We start from the raw sequence: 22,893 nt of genomic DNA, 5'->3' as shown, positions 1-22,893 counted from the left end.
CCATGCAGAACGTTGGTTTGCAGAGTGAAACACTTTGTTGGAGAGTTTGGACTTTTGGACCAATCACAGGAAGTAGAGACAGAATTAAACTAGAGAAGAAGAAGAAGAAGAAGAAGAAGAAGAAGAAGAAGAAGAAGCAGCTGCAGTCTTCGCCTCCAACGATATGTTTAAACCACGAGGACGTTCATTTAGTAAAACCATCAAGATATCACTGTGGCAACAAATTTAACAAAGTATCAATTTTCTCCATTTAAATAGATAAAACTGAATGCACTTTATTCAACAGTTTGCAAACACAGCAGCCAAGTTGACAAAGTGCACGTCGACCATGTAGGTGATGACGACAGGACGCACAGATGTGAGACAGAATTCTTTAGTCCCTAAATTCAATGTGAAACCAAAACTAACCAGAAACAATGAAACATGGAACAAACACATGAAGCTTGTTCAGACTTTCATCTGAGAAAATGTTCCAAAGTGCAGACGATCCAACACCAAAACATCCAGAAAACACACATTTAACAGCTGTTTTTTATGGTTTATTTATCTAAATTGAACAAAAAACATTTTTTCCTAAATATAATCATGTTTTTGAAATCCAACCACAGATGGTCTCTTGTGTGAATCTTGTGCTTTGTCATCCACTTCCTGTGCATTTGTTTATTCATTAAAAAATTCCTGCTTCTGGATGATATCCAGTGATTACATTACCACCACTACAGTGTAGTGAAGGTCATGTGAAGGTCATGAGAAGCATGTTGAGCATCTGGTGCAGCCGTGGGGCCAAGAACATTAAAATCCCTCCAGACAAATGAGCCACATTTGAAAACTTCTGAGACAGAGAAGATTATATACATGTGCTTTAGTTTGGAAGGAACGACGACTGCATAGCATGACTCTCTATGTGATGATGTAAACCTCCCCAAGCAACCGTTAGCATGAGATCAAAGATGGTGTCGGAGTCTCAGACCAGAAATTCCACAGGAAACACTCACACGTCAGTTACTTCAAATCCCGGCTTTGATTTCACGCCTCACTTCTCGTCTATAGGGAGCTGAGCTGTTGTCTGGCAGCCGCGCCACATTCCTGCCTAATGTAATTGGTTAAATTGGCGGCGGTTTCGTCTGATGGTTGGAAACAAACCAGGCCACCACCGGAGGTTTGATCCCTAAAAATAGCTCAGTGTCAAAACAACCGCGAGCCCCAGTCCATCAGTGGTGCCATGTAACTAAGTACTTTTACTTTACACAACTCAATACTTCTACTCTACTACATCTCAGGAAGAAGTACACACATATATCCCACACAAAAGCAGCTGTTAGAGAAAGTCTGAGCATGGTGACAAACTTATTATTATTATTAATAATATGGCATTATTAACGTTTCACCTGATCACATGATGAAGCCTCTGATGGGGCTTTAATGTTTTTAATTCATGGTCACAACTTATTTGAATCACCAGGCGGCTGCGTATTAATCATCTCATGACTCTTTTCCATATCAGTTGAACATGATCTAGGTCAGGAACATTCTCTGTGGTCCATTATTACTGTCTGCTGATTGGTTGACACCATTACATTACAGAGGCTTTAGAAAAAATGTTCCATTAACCATCAGCAGCGGTAAATTCCCCAACACGGTGTCACAGATAACACAACCTGCACGTCTCAGCTTTCGTGTGTTTATTTCTCAACGGATGGAAAATGACAGTTAACGTCATTGCTCAGCATCATTCTGCGTTTTTAAACCTGATCTGCAGACAATGTTGTGAAGGTGATTCATGCCTCTAAGGTAAGAGGTCAGCGTGTGGCTACACGAGCACCGTTTCAAACCCTCATCAATAACCTACAAGGCAGTAACATTGAAAGATATTAAGAATTCAATCCTCTAAAGTTGTTATTGTTTTCTTAGTGAAGAAATCTCCTCCCGTACGACTTCTGTTTTACAAAATATCTCAAGGTCAAGTCCGTCAAACATATGATGAATGTGTGCAAAAGAATTCTACAGCAGAAACAAACAAAACCGATGTAAATCTGAAGCCACTTAACAAACACGTATATTTATACATTTAAAAACACGTTGACAAAAGCGGTAACTCGTCCTTTCAGCGTCTGTTGGGCTGCGGCTGATTTTTGACTTTGACCTGCATGATGCTGCTGTTCTCATACTCGGGAACTTCAGGAGGAGGCTTTGGTTTCAGCCGACAAGAAACAAAAAGACACAGAATGGAATAAAACACAGGACATAAGAATTCAGATATTTAGATGAGACAAAACATAATGAAGACACGCGGAACATTGAGTTGGTCCAAACATCTCTGACCCATCGATTAGAAACAAGGCGGCTGACGTGTCTCCACTTCCTTCACTTCTCTCTTTAATAAAGTACTTAAGATGACTTAGCTACCTTGTATTTACTTTATCTGCTGCAGAATCGTGGGCAAAATATTCAAAAAGTTAAGTTTTCTAATGATAGGAGACTTTTAGATAATTGTAGTGACCCAACTCATTATTCTTGGAAGATCCCATTTAACACACAATGTCGAATGAGGAAATCCAAATGTTACACTGGTAAAAAAGAGTGAATAGTTTCCAGATACCTGGAGTTGGTCGTAGTCAGAGTTGACATGGATGGTCTTCAGATCAGTGTAGGTGGGTTCCCCCTTCAGCTCAATCTTCTACAAAATATATATAAAAACATTTTGATATATTATTGTAATTTATATTTCTACGTCTTCCTTGATTTCTCAGAATATTGTGGTTTCATAGGAGACTGTGGGGCCTCGTGGGCGTTTGTGCTTGAGCACCACCTCATCTTCCCATTTCAACCTGCTGCCAGTTCCTTCTCATGTTTCCTGCATGTGCTCCAGGGAAACTGTTTATCCCTCTTATCATGCAGTATATTTATAATTGCCTTTTTATGACACTTCACTCTGACACTTGAAAATGAGCCAGATGCAGATTGATTCGCTCTTTAAAAGGAAAATTGACCAATTACATGTTTAAAGGTTAGTCACTTTGACTTCCTGCCACCGTGGAGCAGAGACGACGAGGGCGTCGGCGTGACGAGACTCTGACTCGAGCGTGACGTGTTGAGGTCAAAACACCTTATCTAGTCTAGTCTACTGTGTGTCAGTGTCGGACAGAAAACAGTATTTCACTTCGCCTGTCTCACACTTTCTCTGTCTGAAGGGAAAGAAAGAAAAACTCTTACCTTCAGCCTCGTGGAGAGACTTGTCAGAAAAAGAAAAACAAACAGAGCGAACATTAACCAAGGTTACCAGGAAGCACAGAGGGGATAAACTGGTACAGCAGCGGTGTGTGGGGATTTCAAGAACAGAGCATTTCTGAGAATTAATCAACAATATCCTGATCTAATATTTAGCTTGGAATGAAAAGTGACACCTCGAAAACAGAAGTAATAGAGATGATATGAAAGGAGGCGGTGACGGCGGAAAAAAACCCAAAAGATACCCAACCCTACTCATGATGCAGGAAACTTATCTTTACCTGTGGTACTTGTACAAAGCGACAACGACCGTCAGGATGTAGAGGACGGACACCACTCCACACAGGATGTAGGGCATCATCACCAAACCATTACTGCGGCCTGCGGGTGCCACCAGACAAAGAGAAGGTAAAGGAGTTTTCACTGTTCCTAAAATGTTGTTTACATAAGTCAGCAATAGTCTTCACGATAGACGCGCTCGACCAATCAGGAGTCAGCTGTCAATCATGACGCTGTTTTAATACCCTTACTCAGTACAACCAAACTTTTCACTTGAACATACATCAGCGTGATAAGAATTAAAATGACAGAAACCATCTTTGAGAAATATGTATTTAACGTCTACTTTACTTTAATTCTTTGGTCTGGTCCATGTCCCATCTGCTCACATGGAGGAGGCAGTTTTTTTTATTTGTTTTTAAACCAGCCACAGAAGTTCATATGTGCCCAGGGATCATCTGGGAAACAAATTACTTTCTGTATCTTCATGTGATTAATTACTTTGTCTCTGTGTTTGCAGCCTCACTCATTTCTCCGAGGTCTGATCGAGGCACTCTGGCTTTGATCTCGGGAGCTGCCATGTCGTCCATTCTTAACTACGTCAGTGATGCACGTAGAGAAGTTTACCTTGAATGGCGCCGGCCGCCAGAAACACAGATGTGCTCCTCTGAGATCCTCTGGGAGATTGAGCCTGACACAGATACGCCCTGCTGTCCAGCAGGCTGACCTGCAGCTCCAGAGTTTGTCCTGGTGCAATCGCTCTGATCTGGGATGACGACAAATGTGAGGAGGTGAGTAAATGACTCGGTTAAAGCAAAAAAAAATAAAACACAGATATGTCCTCAGTGTTCGGTGTCCGATAGCAGGAGTATGAAGAAGGTTACATCCACACATAGTATTAAAATGCATCACTGTTGCTATGGTTACATCGGCATAAAAGTGGCGGATCCTTTATCGTGTTGGCATCTGATAGTGGTGGTGGACCACGGCCGAGGTGGCAGCTGATGGTGGATCCTGATCGTGGTGGCTGCTGACCATGGACTATGATTACAACAAGACTATTTGATATATAATATTTCCCTCAGATACTCGACCGTTACTGACAATAATCCATCAATTCATTGACCTTCAGTTATGCTACAAACTGTTTATTCTAACCAATGCTGTAAATACTCTGATCTTGATGAAGTTCTCCTTTACACGTGAGATCTATTGCACTTCTGTCCGTCCTGGGAGACGGATCCTCACATGTCTCTCTGAGGTTTCTACCTTCTTTACCCTGTTAAAAGGGTTTTAGTAGTTTTTCCTGACTCTTGTTGAGGGTTAAGAACAGAGGATGTCACGCCTCGTTAAAGCCCTATGAGACAAATTGTGATTTGTGAATATGGGCTATACAAATAAAATTTGATTGATTGATTGATTGATAAAAGTGTGTACATGCTGGTGACCCCGTTTTAGTTTAAAAACGGACAGAAACACAGACGTATGATCAATGACGAAAACACCCGCATCCACTTCCTGATGGATGAAGGCTTCAAAGAAACCTTGGGTCCATACATCACACATTATTGCAAAAAGTATGTGGACACTCAAAGTTCCAGAAACGTCCGTTTCCCCATCACCTACTGCACAGGAACTTGCCCCAGGGGTGAAAAGCTCCTGCAGCACATTGTGTTGTAAGTTTTCAGCGCCGGGCCAAAGCCACAGGAAGATGAAGTGAACTCGATGGATGACAAGTGCAGCTTCATCCTCGTTCTAATCTGTCAGAAACTACAAATAATACAATGTGGCCCGGACCTAACACTGTATAACAATGCTAGTAGGAAAAGCCAGGGCCCGTACTTTGCAACTACAACAGCTTCTGCTCTTTCATTCGTCTTCATTCATAACAACATAACAACTCTTCACCTTCCCTCGGTCGTCTCTGAACCAGGTGTAGCGCGTCACTGGAGGGTTTGCGTCACTCGAACACATCAACATCACGGTTTCTCCTTCGAAAACCGGTCCAGACGGGCTGATTGTTGCCCTGGTGAATCGAGGAGCATCTGTGGGGAGACGGACAGCGACACCTGCAATTTACTTTTCATGTGCCTCAGAAAGTCGTCTCTGGATCTACGAACGCTGTTGTCTGTGTTATTTTTTCCTCTTTATTCCAGAGCATTGTCTTTTAGTTCAAGAGCAGGACTTGTAGATTTTTAGATTTTGCAAAACGTTCACTCAAAACCCTGCGCTTGCGATCAAATAGTCCTGCTTGTGCTCAGACTTTGCATCACATAGCACCACTGCCTGCAACACAATGGCAGCTTGTGTTTGCTTCATTCATTTCGTCCGTCAACGCCAAGTTAAGACAAGTTCAGTTTTTCCAACTCAGGATCAAGAAAAACCAACGAAAAAATCCCCCTCAGGTCGTGTCAGGCTGAAACATGTTGACTGTGCAATACATTAAAGGGTAGTAAATAAAAGTGAGTGCTCGTATGAGGAAGACGAAGAAGAGGAAGAACCTGTCAAATGTGTCAGTAATTAAATGAATAAATCATCGATCATCAGATCATCGGAATCAGAATTAAAAGAACGATACTTCCCTCCCAAGAGTAGTGAGGTCCACGTTTAAAGAAACTGATGATTTTTGATACTTTTACTTAAGAAAGTTAAGTTTATCAAAGCGTTTTTTAATGAGTATCCTAAACATGTGGGCCAGCAGAGGGCGCTGTTTGCAGACAAACACTGAGTCTCTCACACAGGATGCTGAGTTTTCGACTTGTTGCGGCCGGCGAGCTGCTGCCCCCGTTCGACAGCGGGTAGGAGACAGAACAGATGATGCTCTCGTTGTGATGGTCGGCCGAGGCGATGAAGGTCAGCGTGGACGTCATGATCATCGACCCGTCTGTGCTCTGCTTTTAGAAAAGTAAATAAAACCCAGTGAAACAAAAACACCCAGTGTGGGCCAGTCTGCCGTTTGGATTTCATGATCTGTTGAATTGCACAACGACAAAAGAACTGAATAATGTTTCAGTTCGTTTGATCCAGACCCAGAACACGTCTTCTGGTCGGAGTTCATTTTGGCCAGTTGGTCTGACCCTGGTCTGAGGAATGAATGAATGATGGTTCGTCACCTGCTGCATGTGTGACTCCTCCTGGCTGGAGGCGTCCCGGGGCGACCAGGTGAGGGAGGGGGGCAGGACGGAGCAGGACACCGGGGTCTCACACTGCAGCTGGGCCTGGCCTCCCTCTGACATCTGACCCATGACGGTGAGCTGAGGAGGAGACGGCTCTGTTGTTGCAGAGGACATCAAACAGCGAAGAGCCAGTTAAAGAAAGAGGGTTTTTACACAGACAGGAAGTTAAACAGTCATCGATCATTCAGAGACGTATTCTACTTATCTTCAGGTAGATCATTTAAAGGATCAACTAGAAAATCCCTCAGTAGAGCACATCCTCATCAGTCCCATTATTAAACATATCCAGGCCTCGTCTACACGATTTCCTCCAGTCGTACCTGTTTGAGTGATGATGTCGACTGCATCAGGGAAAGTGAATTGGACCTTCGGACAGTTGAGTCTGAAGAAGTACGAGTCGTTGTGGATGTTTGAGGAGCCGCTCATCACCGTGGTGCAGTTCTTCTTCGTTAAGTCGCCGATTATTTCTCCCTATGAGAGTTTTGAGAAAATAAAGTTTAAAATGTGATCCATCCACCCAATGTTCGATCCTTTGATCCACCAACCCATCCCTCCATTTATCTCTTCATCTATCCACCTAGCATCCATCTATTGATCCTTAGATCTATCCATCCACCTATCCTTCCATTAATCTAGCCATCCATTTAGGAATGTTGTCATATTTAATTCAACTTAAGTGATGCTCATGAGTTTTGTGAAGTGAAAAAATAAAGAAAGACTTTCTACCTGTGCGGTGTTTGGACTTAAATGTGTTCCTCTCCTCCAGAAAGACTTGTTGGAGCAGTTCAGGATGTTTGCCTCCTGGTTGTCAGGGACCTCGAAGTGACATGGGACCGTGACACAGGAGTTAGTGATGCTCACGATTCTCCGAGGCACCGTCAGAACCCAGGTTTTACTGAAGACGCCTGAGACGCAGAACACAGGACTTTAGATTTATCTGCAACAGCTCAAACTCTCCACCACCGACTCTCCTCCAACTTCATTTACAACACACATCTTGATGGAAAGTGTCTTTGTACATTCACCCAAGTACAAAAATTCACTGCAAATATGAGAATGGTTTCCTTTAATGCTAAAGCTAAATATCGTACATCTTAGCATAATTTAAACATGTTTGTATATAAGGTAGAATATGCAAGAAAAGAAAGGATAAGAAAACATAAGAAAAGATTTGATATGAAACAATATTAAACAAATATGTTTATAGTACGATATTAATATTTTTACTCCGTCCACCACTGTTTTAACTTAACTTCCGCATCTACAAATACCTGAATTGAGAAAAATCCAGAAACTACCAACCTTGCATCACAGCGAGGAGCAAACCGACGTCCGTCACACCAACACCCATCTCAGCTGGATGAGAAGAAGCGTTTCCACGACAACATAAAAACAACAACTAACAACTACTTTATAAAAGAATCACAATTTGCATGTAATGAAATAAAGATTGTATGAGGACAAAAACTAATATCCCCCTACATTTACTGACACAACGGTTTAAAACTCGGGGAAGCAGATAAAAACAAGACATTTTGAGTGAATGCTGCCATCTAATGCAACTTTAACACTAAGGAATCGAACCTGTGACACAAACAGACACACACATTATCTTTACCTGTCGAGTGATGGTGAGCAGTTCCGTGTGTGAGTTTGCTGCGAAAGAGGAGAGAATATTTAAAAAGAGGAAGAGTTCACAGAACTTCTGTTTGTGTTAAAGTGATGAAATTTGTCGAAGCAGCGTCGGGGGTGAAATGTTGACAGAAAGATTCTGCAACAGATGTTGTCACGTTTCAAAGTGTCGCAAAAACACACTTTGTAAAGTTTTCATTTTATACTAAATTCTTATTGTGATTATGTAGAGATGCAGGGACACAGTGTTTGTGTGTGGGGAGTTTTGTAGCTATAGAAATATTTGTGACATGGGTAAAAATAAGTTTTGACTCTGTAGAAATATTGTTTGTGTGTAAATAAGTTGTGCAGCTTTAGAAATATTTGGTGTATGTGTAATTCACATTTGTCCAGAGATATTTTCAAGTGAAGAAGTATCTTCTGGAACGTCTGGCGTGCTTCTGTCTCCACCAACCTGTTGTCCATCGTCCACGTGTCCAATCACAGTCGTCCTGACGTCCTCCATTTTGTCTGTCTGGTAACGAGACTGAAAACACCTGGGCAGGATTTTTAGCTGCAGTTGAAATCAGCTGTTTGGGATTTAGTTTTTATTGTACATTTTCTGCTCAGACTCTATATTTCTATGTGGTTCCTGCACAAATGTATAAAATGTCATCATTCAATCATTTTGAAAACAGTGTTGAAGCATTTGAAAAACCTAACCCTCGGTGGAGGACGAGTGAGGAAAGAGTTCCTGGGTCTTTGTTGTGTGAAAACACTGAAACAGGATTCACAGTTTGGTTCTGATTCACTCACTGTGTGAACAAAACACATGATGAGGGACACACTTCGAAATCAGAGGAGTCCCAAGAAAACCTCAAAAACAAATTCACTTTATGACACTAGTGGGCAGCATAAGCAAGAGGATCTGTCTCTCTCTCTCTCTCTCTCTCTCTCTCTCTATCTCTATCTCTCTCACACACACACACACATAAAGACACACACCTGTCCCACACACCAGGAGACACACTGACGACTGGCAATCAATATATTTTTGTGCACATGCTCGATTCACATACATGTTTACCTGTGAGGACCATCAGTGACGTCATCAGTGACGTCATGATCAGTGACGTCATCAGTGACGTCATGATCTTGAACCACACACTGAAACTCAACCTTCATCTTCAGGTGCATCACACCAGCTCTTCTCCATCTTGCTGTAAAACCCACATCAGACCTTCTCAGAGCCTTTTCCTTGAAAAACTTCCTCCTCAGTGGTCAGGGGATATTTCTGTCGTGACCCTTTGCAACATCAGTGACCTGAGGGCCAGAGAAAGGAACTGGTTGAAGAAAATTATTCAACGTGAAGTGAGTGGAGCCGAGAATTAGCAGCAACAGTTTGATGATAAAATCGAGTAAAAGTCCAAAAAAGGATGTGACTGTTTGTAGAAGTTTGTTCCCTGTGGAATAATTACAATTATTTATGAGGTCTTTGACCCAGTTCAGAGAAAACACATGTTACTCATGAGCTCTGTGCATGTTTGTGTGTGTGTGTGTGTGTGTGTGTGTGTGTGTGTGTGTGTGTGTGTGTGTGTGTGTGTGTGTGTGTGTGAGAGAGACAAGGACAGGGAGATAAAGTGAGTGTCAGAAAATGCGGAAGGCAAAGTCAGATACAAATGAAACAAAAAGGAAGGAGAGAAAGAGGAAGGGTCTTTGTCTGTGTGTGTGTGTGTGTGTGTGTGTGTGTGTGTGTGTGTGTGTGTGTGTGTGTGTGTGTGTGTGTGTGTGTGTGTGTGTGTGTGTGGTGTGTGTGTGTGTGTGTGTGTGTGTGTGTGTGTGTGTGTGTGTGTGTGTGTTGTGTGTGTGTGTGTGTGTGTGTGTGTGTGTGTGTGTGTGTGTGTGTGTGTGTGTGTGTGTGTGTGTGTGTGTGTGTGTGTGTGTTGAAAGATTACTTCACTTCTGCCTCCTGACCACTGAGACGCGACCTCCAGGCTGTGAATCCGTCAAACATCTACAAGTAGTAACCAGGACATTTTCTATTGAGCTTTTTAGTAGCGACATTGAAACAGATATTAATTATTGAATTAATGCACACACTCGCTATTTTATATTTGCAGTTTGAACACAATTCTCAAAAGCGTTGTGTCAAAGAACAGGCGTTGAAAGCGACCTGTTTGAATCACGTTTATTTTGATGGTTGTGTTGCGATGTCAATGCAAACCTGCACATTCAGCTGAAAGGGACATTTTCACCCAAACGAGTTTATCTTCTCTATCACAGGAAACAGAAAGAATCACTGAAGTGATTTTATGTTTTTAATGGTTCTGAATATTGTCACAGATCAGGGGCGTTCAAGGGACTTTAGGGGCCACAGGCCGAGGATCAGGAGGCACCTACATCAAGAAATGAAACAGAATCATTGATACCAAACCACATCAATCCAATCTTCAGACGCTTCTTTTAGTATAAAAAATACAAAGAAAGTTCTACCGTCTTCAACTCCTCTAAAATTAATGTTTTCTTTGAGCTGTGAAATCGTTGCTGTGAAAAAAGAAAATAAAACTGCTGTCGGGTGCCTGAAGAGAATGATATTTTATATTTATATCATATTTATATAATATCATTTAAACCATCTATTATTATTGTTTAGTTTATAAGCTGTGAATTGTTTTCTGTGTCGTACGTCTTCATTTCCCCTTTGAGGCAGAGCCTTCCTTCTGTAAACTGCAAACTATCGACTCTGTTCTACTGAATCTACTTCACTGGCATGGCTGGGTGCTGATGGATGAAATATCCTACATCATCTCCGGCCTCACTCTCAAATTTCTTCTTCTTCGTGGGAATATGTTTTCTCATTATTCAGAGGTTTAATTTAGTTTGATGTTTTTCAGGTTTCACTAAATGTCGAGGACTGGAAGAAATTCAGCTGTTTATTTTCCTCTATTTCTATTTTTCCCACAGACGTGAGGAGACAAATCTGAAAATAGACATGGGTATAGGCAGGTTTGTGTGTGTGTGTGTGTGTGTGTGTGTGTTGTGGACAAATCAAATGTATTACCCAGCTGAGTCATTGTGTCTGAGCATGTGTCAAGGTGTGTGTGCATGGGCTTATAATAAAACTGTGTGTGTGTGTGTATGTGTGTATATGTATATGTGTGTGTGTGTGTGTGTGTGTGTGTGTGTGTGTGTGTGTGTGTGTGTGTGTGTGTGTGTGTGTGTGTGTGTGTGTGTTGTGTTAGATGTGGGTCAGCAGAATTATCGATATTGTCGGACAGCTTATAAAAAGTGTTGGTGTCATGTCACAGTTCTGTTGTTTACTTATTTAGGGTCAGATTTGTGCGTCTAATAAAATGGACGTAATTTACCTCAAGTGAATTTAGAAATCAGATGAAGTATTCAGGAGTTGTTGCAACTGAAAAGCAAGAAGAAGAAGAAGAAGCAGAGAAAAACTATAAATGTGTCTTTAATACATTAAAATATTATAAGTCTTAGATATGGTTACAGCTCTACGTATGTCAGTCGGGGTATGAAATAAATATATCTTTTCTTTTAGACATACTCAGTAATGTCTCATGTATTACTAGTTTTTTTCTAAGAAGATACAGATATTCCATACTCAGTAAAACTACAAATAGGACCAGCATGGACCTGATGATGAGTTTGTTTCTGTATGTCTGCAACCTCACAATGTCTCCTAACACCTCCGTGCCGCTCCACATCCTCAAGTCCTCTGAGACGACCACCCAGGACACAGCGGTGGACATCGAGCACCATCATGGACACCTTCAGCATGGGATCCTCTACACACTGACTGTGGTGCTCGGCATCACCGGGAACTCCGTGGTGATCTGGGTTGCTGGATTCAAGCTCAAGGTGGATATAGCGATGTCGAGGCTATGAGCCATGTGTATTTTATATGTGTTATACTGTAGATATACTTACACTCCTGGCCTCTCTGCATTAGGTTCGTCTGCTATAAATACTGTCAACACATTATCCTGAAACTTTTATGTTCATTAACTACAAGTAAAGATGCTTCTGCAGTACACTTTAAATTTACGTATTAATACTTTTGCCTCCTGCACCACAGGGTTTCACGACTGAAGAGTTTTCTGCAGACCCTAAATATCAGTTGTTTCAGTTGAGTTCACTCAAACGCAGAAACCCGAACTTCATGGTTCAGTTGAGAAACCTGATATTTCTGCTCTTTCTTTTTCTTCGCTTCTCAGCGAGCAGCCATGAGCGTGTGGCTGGTGAATCTGGCGATAGCCGACCTGATCTTCGCTTCCTCGCTTCCTTCTCCCTCATCAAGAAGTTATTCTTTGGCAAATGGCCCTTTGGCGTCTTCCTCTGCAAGTTCAGCGGCTTCTTCAAATACGCCAACATGTTCTGCTCCGTCTTCCTGCTGGCAGTGATCAGTGGACCCGAGCGGCTCTGCGTCTGGCTGCCCGTCTTCACCAAGCGGCAGGCGCACCCTGTGGGCGCGAGGGTGGTGGCTGCCACCATCTGGGCGGCGTCGTCGTCCTCAGCAGTCGTGCTTCGTCTGCGACAGGTCCTACCTGGGAAGAACAGCAAGACCAAGTGTTCTTTTGAGTGAAGGAGACATCACAGAGGCGACAAAGCATCAAAGTTGCTCTTCTCCATCCGCTTCATATGTGGCTTCATGCTGCCTTTCTGGTCATCATCATGTGCTACTTCCTCACCGGCCTTGGCATCCGCGCTTCACATTCTGTCTGGGAAAAAAGCGTCCTCTACGTCATATTAAGCGTCCTTAGTGATTGCGTTCTTCCTGTGTTGGGCTCCGTACCACTGCCTCAGCTGGTGAAGATGGTGGACAGTGAGAACAAGGTAGTGAAAGATAACAGCACCCTGTGGCAAGAAGCATCGCCTACTTTAACAGCTGCATCAACCGGCTGCTGTACTTCTGCATGGGAGCTGAGCGTGAGGGGCGGTTCAGGCAGAGTCTATCAGGGTGTGCAGAAAGGCTCTAGCGGATGGCGTGGAAGGACAGATGGCCCAGTCCAGCGACCTCCTGGACTACAGTGGAGGAGATCGAGACAAACACAGCTGCCGTGGCGACAAAGAGAGGAGTCAGGCAGCAGTGGAGCGTGAGTAAAGTTTGAACCTCTCAGACTGATCGGTCAGATTTAAGAGGACCAAACAACGTGACGTGGTTTAAATCACTGTGAAGAGGAAGAAGTTGGACGTAAATGTATTTCGATGAAACGGAAGAAATGTATTCAAATATGTCCGAACTTTGGAATCAGTTCATCGTCTCCGTCTGCAGCTGCATTTTGATGTTTTAGCAACAGTGACAGTCAGAAATGTCCACTAGAGTGTAACCTAACCCTCTGAGACAGACTCTAATTGTCTCATGTTCAAATATTCAGATAAGTCTTAAAAAGGGATGTAAATAAACATATTTAGAAAGGAAACAAAGCAATTAGCCAGGTGGTCCCATCTCTCCAGCTCACACCCCCACTCAACAGGCTCCTTGTTAAACCACGTTTAAATCTTTATTTGGATCTGCACCAATTTCCACACTCATTAATATCAGTCGTCTGTTACAGAAAGAAGAAAAAAGAAAAGGATGTCTAGTGTTTGCAGTGTATAATTCAAGAGATATATTTGCAGTTTAATGTACATATCTTTTGTCATTTAAGATTCATTTAGAATATATGTAGGGTTCAATAGCATTAGATTCTGTTGTACTCACACCTTCCCACCAAGTTATTGTGTAATCCTGCTTATGAATAATGAGGGATGAAAACATATTCTTTTTGGCGGAGGTGACAATGATAAACATTGACGAATTTTCTAAAATCAGGAAATAACTTGAAAGCGAGTTACTAGTTTGATAGTGTTATGTATAGATCATGTTTGTGATAATAAAACTTCTGTATTGAACTGACGGGTGTGGAAGTTGTGATGGAACAAAAATAACATTCAGATATTTGTGTGTTAAAATGTTGCAAGTAGAAAATCATAAATAAATACTCAAGTAAAGTACAGATACCTGAAATATCTACTTAACGTAACTTTACAGAAGTATTTGTACTTCCTGCTTGACGTCAATGCCAAGTTAAGATAATTCAGTTTTTCCAACTCAGGATCAAGAAAAACCAACGTCTGTGCAAAAAGGAAAAAAATCCCCCTCAGGTCGTGTCAGGCTGAAACATGTTGACTGTGCAATACATTAAAGGGTAGTAAATAAAAGTGAGTGCTCGTATGAGGAAGAAGAAGAAGAGGAAGAACCTGTCAAATGTGTCAGTAATTAAATGAATAAATCATCGATATCATCGGAATCAGAATTAAAAGAACGATATTTCCCTCCCAAGAGTAGTGAGGTCCACGTTTAACCCTTGTGTTGTCCCTGCTTTCCCCGGCTGTTGGCCCCCTCACATAGTCCACCCCATATTAGGACGCACACGTAGGGCAATAGACAAGTGAGCAGCCCTTGCAGATGTATTTGTTACACCCGCGGCACACGGTGTGAGTTTTACAGTCCTTTTTCCTGGGGCATATCTGACACCTCTTCCTCTTACTCGCCCCGAGCTGGGCTGCTGCTAGGGCTATGGAGGAGGCGCGCGGTCATCCTCCTGCAGCTGTACGTTCCAATCACCTTGTCTAGGTTGTCCACGCCACCTTTGTTGCGGTTGTAGTCCAGGACGATGACCGGTTTCCGGTCCTCGCGGTCGCTGATGTCGGCCTCGGGGTGCCGTGTGCTCAGGAGCACCACATTCCTGTTTTTCTTTGGGATGTAGGACACCAGAGTGGCAGTGGGCGTGAATGCGAACTTGGATGAGAACACCTCTCTTCCCTTGACCGCAAGCAGCCCGGTCGGGAGCTCGGGCTTGTTCTTCGAACCGCGGCCGACCACGGTGAGCTTCCTCTCCAGGAGCTGCCGCACAGTTCGTAGGAGGTGAAGTAATTGTCGACGTGACGTTGTGACCGTGCAGTCCCTCCGTTACATCGAGCACTACCCGCAACCCCTGATTCCGTTCTGGGCGTCCGCCGCTCGGCTTTCCAGTGTACACTTGCATCTTCCAAGCGTAGCTTGATTTCGCATCGCAGGCCACCCACGACTTGATCCCGTATTTCGCCGGCTTGCTGGGCATGTACTGACTGAACGGACACCGGCCTAGGGAGTAAAACAGGAGGAGATGAGGATGAGGACTAGCAGCCGCTATCTACATAACATAACATAACATAACATAACATAACATTACATAACATAATATAAAAAAAAAAAAAGACTAACCTCTGAACGGAACCAGTTGCTCGTCCACAGTCACTTCGGGCCCCGGGTTGTAGAGGTGCGGTAGCTGCGACACCCACGCGTCCCAGACCTCTCGCACGGCCGCCAATTTGTCCGTGGCTCATCTCGTGCGTCTCGTCTCGCGGCCGTCGAAGCGCAGCAGTCTGGAGTACGTGTGGAAGAGTTTTAGGGGCATCGTGCCACTCTCGGCGTCCCACAGGCTGGCGGCGGCCTCGCCCCGGGACCTGTACACGCCCGCTAAGATCAGCAGCCCTACGTAGGCGTGCAGGTCGGTCTCGTCCATCCCTTTCCATTTGTCGCCGTATTTTCGACGACCCTCCCGATTCGTCATTTCCAGGATGATGTTCTCTACCGTCGGTGTGATGAACAGGCGGAACGTCGAGGCTAGGTCACCGGTGCGGGACGTCGCATGGATCGTGGGGACCCTGCTTTGAGCTGCAGCAGAGGAGGAGGAAGGGGAGGAGGAAGGGGAGGAGGAGGAGGAGGAGCAGTGGCCCTCCTCTCGGCCGTACGCCCTCAAGGACCATGTTATTTCCCCGTTTCTTGACGGGAAGGTCTCTCTTTCCACGAGTCCGGTGGTGGTGGTGTCGCCGTGGTCTTGTCCTCCTTCTTCTTCTTCTTCCAAGGATGAAGAATCTGCAGAAGCATCACCCACTGGGTCGTAGTCTTTGTCACCATCGTCGTCTTTGTAGTCGTCGTCGTCGCCGTCGTCTCCGTCCTCTCTGTCTTCTTCTCGGTCTGCTTCTCCATCTCCTTGTCCGTCCGCTTCTCGGTCTGGCTCTTTCGCGTCCTCTTCGGGTTCAGAGGATGGTTGCTGGGAGAATAGCTGTTGGAGAACCTGTTCTCTGGTGAAACGCTCCTGACGCGACATCGTGCCATGGTCCGTGAGAGAGTGGCACACTGAGACTTATATGTGGGTCTAATGTACCCCGCCTTGATTTCAATTGGAATCAGGTGTGGGTCTAAATGAGCCCACAGAGCACCACAGCGCCCTCTCTGAGGGTCTGAATGACCCCTCCCATGACAATCGAGAATGACAATCCATTGGTCTCAATTACCCCAGGAGAATTGGATAATGACAATCCTTGGGTCACCCTAACCCTGACCGGCCAGGGCTTGCGTATGATCACATGCACGCACTCATGCACGCACACACACACACACAGACACACACACACACTCTGGGTCAATCCGACCCAGGAAAAACACAAGGGTTAAAGAAACTGAAGATTTTTGATACTTAAGAAAGTTAAGTTTATCAAAGTGTTTTTTAATGAGTATCCTAAACATGTGGGCCAGCAGAGGGCGCTGTTTGCAGACAAACACTGAGTCTCTCACACAGGATGCTGAGTTTTCGACTTGTTGCGGCCGGCGAGCTGCTGCCCCCGCTCGACAGCGGGTAGGAGACAGAACAGATGATGCTCTGGTTGTGATGGTCGGCCGAGGCGATGAAGGTCAGCGTGGACGTCATGATCATCGACCCGTCTGTGCTCTGCTTTTAGAAAAGTAAATAAAACCCAGTGAAACAAAAACACCCAGTGTGGGCCAGTCTGCCGTTTGGATTTCATGATCTGTTGAATTGCACAACGACAAAAGAACTGAATCAAAATAAGTTTGTTTATTTCTGTCTCAACTTCCTGTGATTGGTCAGAAAGGTCAAACTTTCCAAAGAAGGGTTTTCACTCTGCAAACAAACCAAACCATGGTTCAGTTTGATCCAGACCCAGAACACGTCTTCTGGTCGGAGTTCATTTTGGCCAGTTGGTCTGGACCCTGGTCTGAGGAATGAATGAATGATGGTTCGTCACCTGCTGCATGTGTGACTCCTCCTGGCTGGAGGCGTCCCGGGGCGACCAGGTGAGGGAGGGGGGCAGGACGGAGCAGGACACCGGGGTCTCACACTGCAGCTGGGCCTGGCCTCCCTCTGACATCTGACCCATGACGGTGAGCTGAGGAGGAGACGGCTCTGTTGTTGCAGAGGACATCAAACAGCGAAGAGCCAGTTAAAGAAAGAGGGTTTTTACACAGACAGGAAGTTAAACAGTCATCGATCATTCAGAGACGTATTCTACTTATCTTCAGGTAGATCATTTAAAGCAGAGGTCACTAACAGGCGGACCGCGGTCCGGGTCCGGACCCAGAAGCCGTCCCGTACGGACCCGGACCTACAGCCAAAACAGAAGGTTATGATTTAAAACCTGACGGGGCGCTTCTATTTGTAACCGGCGCAGCTTTTGTAGTCTTTACGGTAGTGGTTTAGCGGCTGAGGAAACGCACAGACCAATTGCATGCGAGTTAAGCCATCCCACGTGATACCACTCAGCCAATCAGGTCTGTGCATTCCAGCAGGTAAACATTGCGACTCTACAGTGCAGACAGATGAGAGGTAGAGGCAACTTACACATGAGAAGACGGGAGAAAGAAAAAGACAGATAGAGATACAGGGAGAGAAAACAGAGGGAGAGAAACAGAGGAGTGAGACGGAGAAAGGGAGAGAAACAGGAGTGAGACGGAGAAAGGGAGAGAAACAGAGGAGTGAGAGGGAGAAAGGGAGAGAAACAGAGGAGTGAGACGGAGAAAGGAGAGAAACAGGAGTGAGACGGAGAAAGGGAGAGAAACAGAGGAGTGAGACGGAGAAAGGGAGAGAAACAGGAGTGAGACGGAGAAAGGGAGAGAAACAGAGGAGTGAGACGGAGAAAGGAGAGAAACAGAGGAGTGAGACGGAGAAAGGGAGAGAAACAGGAGTGAGACGGAGAAAGGAGAGAAACAGGAGTGAGACGGAGAAAGGAGAGAAACAGAGGAGTGAGACGGAGAAAGGGAGAGAAACAGGAGTGAGACGGAGAAAGGGAGAGAAACAGGAGTGAGACGGAGAAAGGGAGAGAAACAGAGGAGTGAGACGGAGAAAGGGAGAGAAACAGGAGTGAGACGGAGAAAGGGAGAGAAACAGGAGTGAGACGGAAAAAAGGGAGAGAAACAGGAGTGAGACGGAGAAAGGGAGAGAAACAGGAGTGAGACGGAGAAAGGGAGAGAAACAGGAGTGAGACGGAGAAAGGGAGAAACAGGAGTGAGACGGAGAAAGGGAGAGAAACAGGAGTGAGACGGAGAAATGGAGAGAAACAGAGGAGTGAGACGGAGAAAGGAGAGAAACAGGAGTGAGACGGAGAAAGGAGAGAAACAGGAGTGAGACGGAGAAAGGGAGAGAAACAGAGGAGTGAGATGGAGAAAGGGAGAGAAACAGAGGAGTGAGACGGAGAAAGGGAGAGAAACAGAGGAGTGAGACGGAGAAAGGGAGAGAAACAGAGGAGTGAGACGGAGAAAGGAGAAACAGGAGTGAGACGGAGAAAGGAGAGATACAGAGGAGTGAGACGGAGAAAGGGAGAGAAACAGGAGTGAGACGGAAAAAGGAGAGAAACAGAGGAGTGAGACGGAGAAAGGGAGAGAAACAGGAGTGAGACGGAGAAAGGGGAGAAACAGGAGTGAGACGGAAAAAGGGAGAGAAACAGGAGTGAGACGGAGAAAGGGAGAGAAACAGGAGTGAGACGGAGAAAGGGAGAGAAACAGGAGTGAGACGGAGAAAGGGAGAGAAACAGAGGAGTGAGACGGAGAAAGGGAGAGAAACAGGAGTGAGACGGAGAAAGGGAGAGAAACAGGAGTGAGACGGAGAAAGGGAGAGAAACAGAGGAGTGAGATGGAGAAAGGGGAGAAACAGAGGAGTGAGACGGAGAAAGGGAGAGAAACAGAGGAGTGAGAGGGAGAAAGGAGAGAAACAGGAGTGAGACGGAGAAAGGAGAGAAACAGGAGTGAGACGGAGAAAGGGAGAGAAACAGAGGAGTGAGACGGAGAAAGGGAGAGAAACAGGAGTGAGACGGAGAAAGGGAGAGAAACAGGAGTGAGACGGAGAAAGGGAGAGAAACAGAGGAGTGAGACGGAGAAAGGGAGAGAAACAGAGGAGTGAGACGGAGAAAGGGAGAGAAACAGGAGTGAGACGGAGAAAGGGAGAGAAACAGAGGAGTGAGACGGAGAAAGGGAGAGAAACAGGAGTGAGACGGAGAAAGGGAGAGAAACAGGAGTGAGACGGAAAAAGGGAGAGAAACAGGAGTGAGACGGAGAAAGGGAGAGAAACAGGAGTGAGACGGAGAAAGTTGAGAAACAGGAGTGAGACGGAGAAAGGGAGAGAAACAGAGGAGTGAGACGGAGAAAGTAGAGAAACAGAGGAGTGAGACGGAGAAAGGGAGAGAAACAGGAGTGAGACGGAGAAAGGAGAGAAACAGAGGAGTGAGACGAGAAAGGAGAGAAACAGGAGTGAGACGGAGAAAGGGAGAGAAACAGAGGAGTGAGACGGAGAAAGGGAGAGAAACAGAGGAGTGAGACGGAGAAAGGGAGAGAAACAGGAGTGAGACGGAGAAAGGGAGAGAAACAGGAGTGAGACGGAGAAGGGAGAGAAACAGAGGAGGAGACGGAGAAAGGGAGAGAAACAGGAGTGAGACGGAGAAAGGGAGAAACAGGAGTGAGACGGAGAAAGGGAGAGAAACAGGAGTGAGACGGAGAAAGGGAGAGAAACAGAGGAGTGAGACGGAGAAAGGGAGAGAAACAGGAGTGAGACGGAGAAAGGGAGAGAAACAGGAGTGAGACGGAAAGGGAGAGAAACAGGAGTGAGACGGAGAAAGGAGAGAAACAGGAGTGAGACGGAGAAAGGGAGAGAAACAGGAGTGAGACGGAGAAAGGGAGAGAAACAGGAGTGAGACGGAGAAAGGGAGAGAAACAGGAGTGAGACGGAGAAATGGAGAGAAACAGAGGAGTGAGACAGAGAAAGGGAGAGAAACAGGAGTGAGACGGAGAAAGGGAGAGAAACAGGAGTGAGACGGAGAAAGGAGAGAAACAGAGGAGTGAGACGGAGAAAGGGAGAGAAACAGAGGAGTGAGACGGAGAAAGGGAGAGAAACAGAGGAGTGAGACGGAGAAAGGGAGAGAAACAGAGGAGTGAGACGGAGAAAGGGAGAGAAACAGGAGTGAGACGGAGAAAGGGAGAGATACAGAGGAGTGAGACGGAGAAAGGGAGAGAAACAGGAGTGAGACGGAGAAAGGGAGAGAAACAGAGGAGTGAGACGGAGAAAGGGAGAGAAACAGGAGTGAGACGGAGAAAGGGAGAGAAACAGGAGTGAGACGGAAAAGGGAGAGAAACAGGAGTGAGACGGAGAAGGGAGAGAAACAGGAGTGAGACGGAGAAAGGGAGAGAAACAGGAGTGAGACGGAGAAAGGGAGAGAAACAGAGGAGTAGAGACGGAGAAAGGGAGAGAAACAGGAGTGAGACGGAGAAAGGGAGAGAAACAGGAGTGAGACGGAGAAAGGAGAGAAACAGAGGAGTGAGATGGAGAAAGGAGAGAAACAGAGGAGTGAGACGGAGAAAGGAGAGAAACAGAGGAGTGAGACGGAGAAAGGGAGAGAAACAGGAGTGAGACGGAGAAAGGAGAGAAACAGGAGTGAGACGGAGAAAGGAGAGAAACAGAGGAGTGAGACGGAGAAAGGGAGAGAAACAGAGTGAGACGGAGAAAGGGAGAGAAACAGGAGTGAGACGGAGAAAGGAGAGAAACAGAGGAGTGAGACGGAGAAAGGGAGAGAAACAGAGGAGTGAGACGGAGAAAGGAGAGAAACAGGAGTGAGACGGAGAAAGGAGAGATACAGAGGAGTGAGACGAGGAAAGGAGAGAAACAGGAGTGAGACGGAGAAAGGGAGAGAAACAGAGGAGTGAGACGGAGAAAGGGAGAGAAACAGGAGTGAGACGGAGAAAGGGAGAGAAACAGGAGTGAGACGGAGAAAGGGAGAGAAACAGGAGTGAGACGGAGAAAGGAGAGAAACAGGAGTGAGACGGAGAAAGGGAGAGAAACAGGAGTGAGACGGAGAAAGGAGAGAAACAGAGGAGTGAGACGGAGAAAGGAGAGAAACAGGAGTGAGACGGAGAAAGGAGAGAAACAGGAGTGAGACGGAGAAAGGAGAGAAACAGAGGAGTGAGATGGAGAAAGGAGAGAAACAGAGGAGTGAGACGGAGAAAGGGAGAGAAACAGAGGAGTGAGACGGAGAAAGGGAGAGAAACAGGAGTGAGACGGAGAAAGGGAGAGAAACAGGAGTGAGACGGAGAAAGGAGAGAAACAGGAGTGAGACGGAGAAAGGGAGAGAAACAGGAGTGAGACGGAGAAAGGGAGAGAAACAGGAGTGAGACGGAGAAAGTTGACACAAACAGACACACACATTATCTTTACCTGTCGAGTGATGGTGAGCAGTTCCGTGTGTGCGTTTGCTGCGAAAGAGGAGAGAATATTTAAAAAGAGGAAGAGTTCACAGAACTTCTGTTTGTGTTGAAGTGATGAAATTTGTGGAAGCAGCGTCGGGGGTGAAATGTTGACAGATTCTGCAACAGATGTTGTCACGTTTCAAAGTGTCGCAAAAACACACTTTGTAAAGTTTTCATTTTATATTAAATTCTTATTCACAACATGTGATTATGTAGAGATGCAGGGACACAGTGTGTGTGTGTGTGGGGGGGTGGTATTCTCAGAACTTGAAAAAAAGGTTTTTGTAGCAGTAAAAATATTATTTAATGTCTAAATTAGTTATGTAGCTGTGGAAATACGTTTTATGTTTCTATTAAAGTAATGTAGCTGCAGAAACACGTTGTACATATTTAAATACGTTTTGTAGCTATAGAAATATTTGTGACATGGGTAAAAATAAGTTTTGACTCTGTAGAAATATTGTTTGTGTGTAAATAAGTTGTGCAGCTTTAGAAATATTTGGTGTATGTGTAATTCACATTTGTGCAGAGATATTTTCAAGTGAAGAAGTATCTTCTGGAACGTCTGGCATGCTTCTGTGTCCAATCACAGTCGTCCTGACGTCCTCCATTTTGTCTGTCTGGTAACGAGACTGAAAACACCTGGGCAGGATTTTTAGCTGCAGTTGAAATCAGCTGTTTGGGATTTAGTTTTTATTGTACATTTTCTGCTCAGACTCTATATTTCTATGTGGTTCCTGCACAAATGCATAAAATGTCATCATTCAATCATTTTGAAAACAGTGTTGAAGCATTTGAAAATCCTAACCCTCGGTGGAGGACGAGTGAGGAAAGAGTTCCTGGGTCTGTGTTGTGTGAAAACACTGAAACAGGATTCACAGTTTGGTTCTGATTCACTCACTGTGTGAACAAAACACATGATGAGGGACACACTTCGAAATCAGAGGAGTCCCAAGAAAACCTCAAAAACAAATTCACTTTATGACACTAGTGGGCAGCATAAGCAAGAGGATCTGTCTCCCTCTCTCT

The 22,893-nt window shown here is 45.0% G+C and overlaps 1 protein-coding gene across 1 annotated transcript; it reads right to left on the bottom strand.

The window, feature by feature from the left end:
• Positions 1-240: 240 nt before the first annotated feature.
• On the bottom strand, positions 241-21,876 carry si:ch211-171h4.5 (myelin-associated glycoprotein). The gene is made up of 12 exons (XM_047344056.1): positions 21,833-21,876; positions 7,986-8,039; positions 7,410-7,588; positions 7,004-7,154; positions 6,621-6,778; positions 6,245-6,401; positions 5,416-5,552; positions 4,135-4,273; positions 3,510-3,609; positions 3,214-3,232; positions 2,600-2,677; positions 241-2,188 (listed from the first exon to the last, which is right to left on the bottom strand). The coding sequence occupies exons 2-12, from the start codon at positions 8,032-8,034 to the stop codon at positions 2,105-2,107; spliced, it is 1,251 nt and encodes a 416-aa protein (XP_047200012.1). The 5' UTR covers positions 8,035-8,039; positions 21,833-21,876; the 3' UTR covers positions 241-2,104.
• Between the last annotated feature and the right edge of the window lie 1,017 nt (positions 21,877-22,893).

This window comes from Hippoglossus stenolepis, chromosome 17 (assembly GCF_022539355.2).
Source record: "Hippoglossus stenolepis isolate QCI-W04-F060 chromosome 17, HSTE1.2, whole genome shotgun sequence".
Classification (NCBI taxonomy): Eukaryota; Metazoa; Chordata; class Actinopteri; order Pleuronectiformes; family Pleuronectidae; genus Hippoglossus; species Hippoglossus stenolepis.
This window is presented reverse-complemented; position numbering and strand designations above follow the sequence as displayed.

Coding starts and splice junctions, on each gene's coding strand:
- si:ch211-171h4.5 (XM_047344056.1), bottom strand. CDS start 8,034: ATGGGTGTTGGTGTGACGGACGTCGGTTTGCTCCTCGCTGTGATGCAA. Junction 6,402..6,620: donor AGGAGTCACACATGCAGCAG/GTGACGAACCAT, acceptor CTTTTCTAAAAG/CAGAGCACAGACGGGTCGAT. Junction 2,189..2,599: donor CTGACTACGACCAACTCCAG/GTATCTGGAAAC, acceptor CTGAAACCAAAG/CCTCCTCCTGAAGTTCCCGA.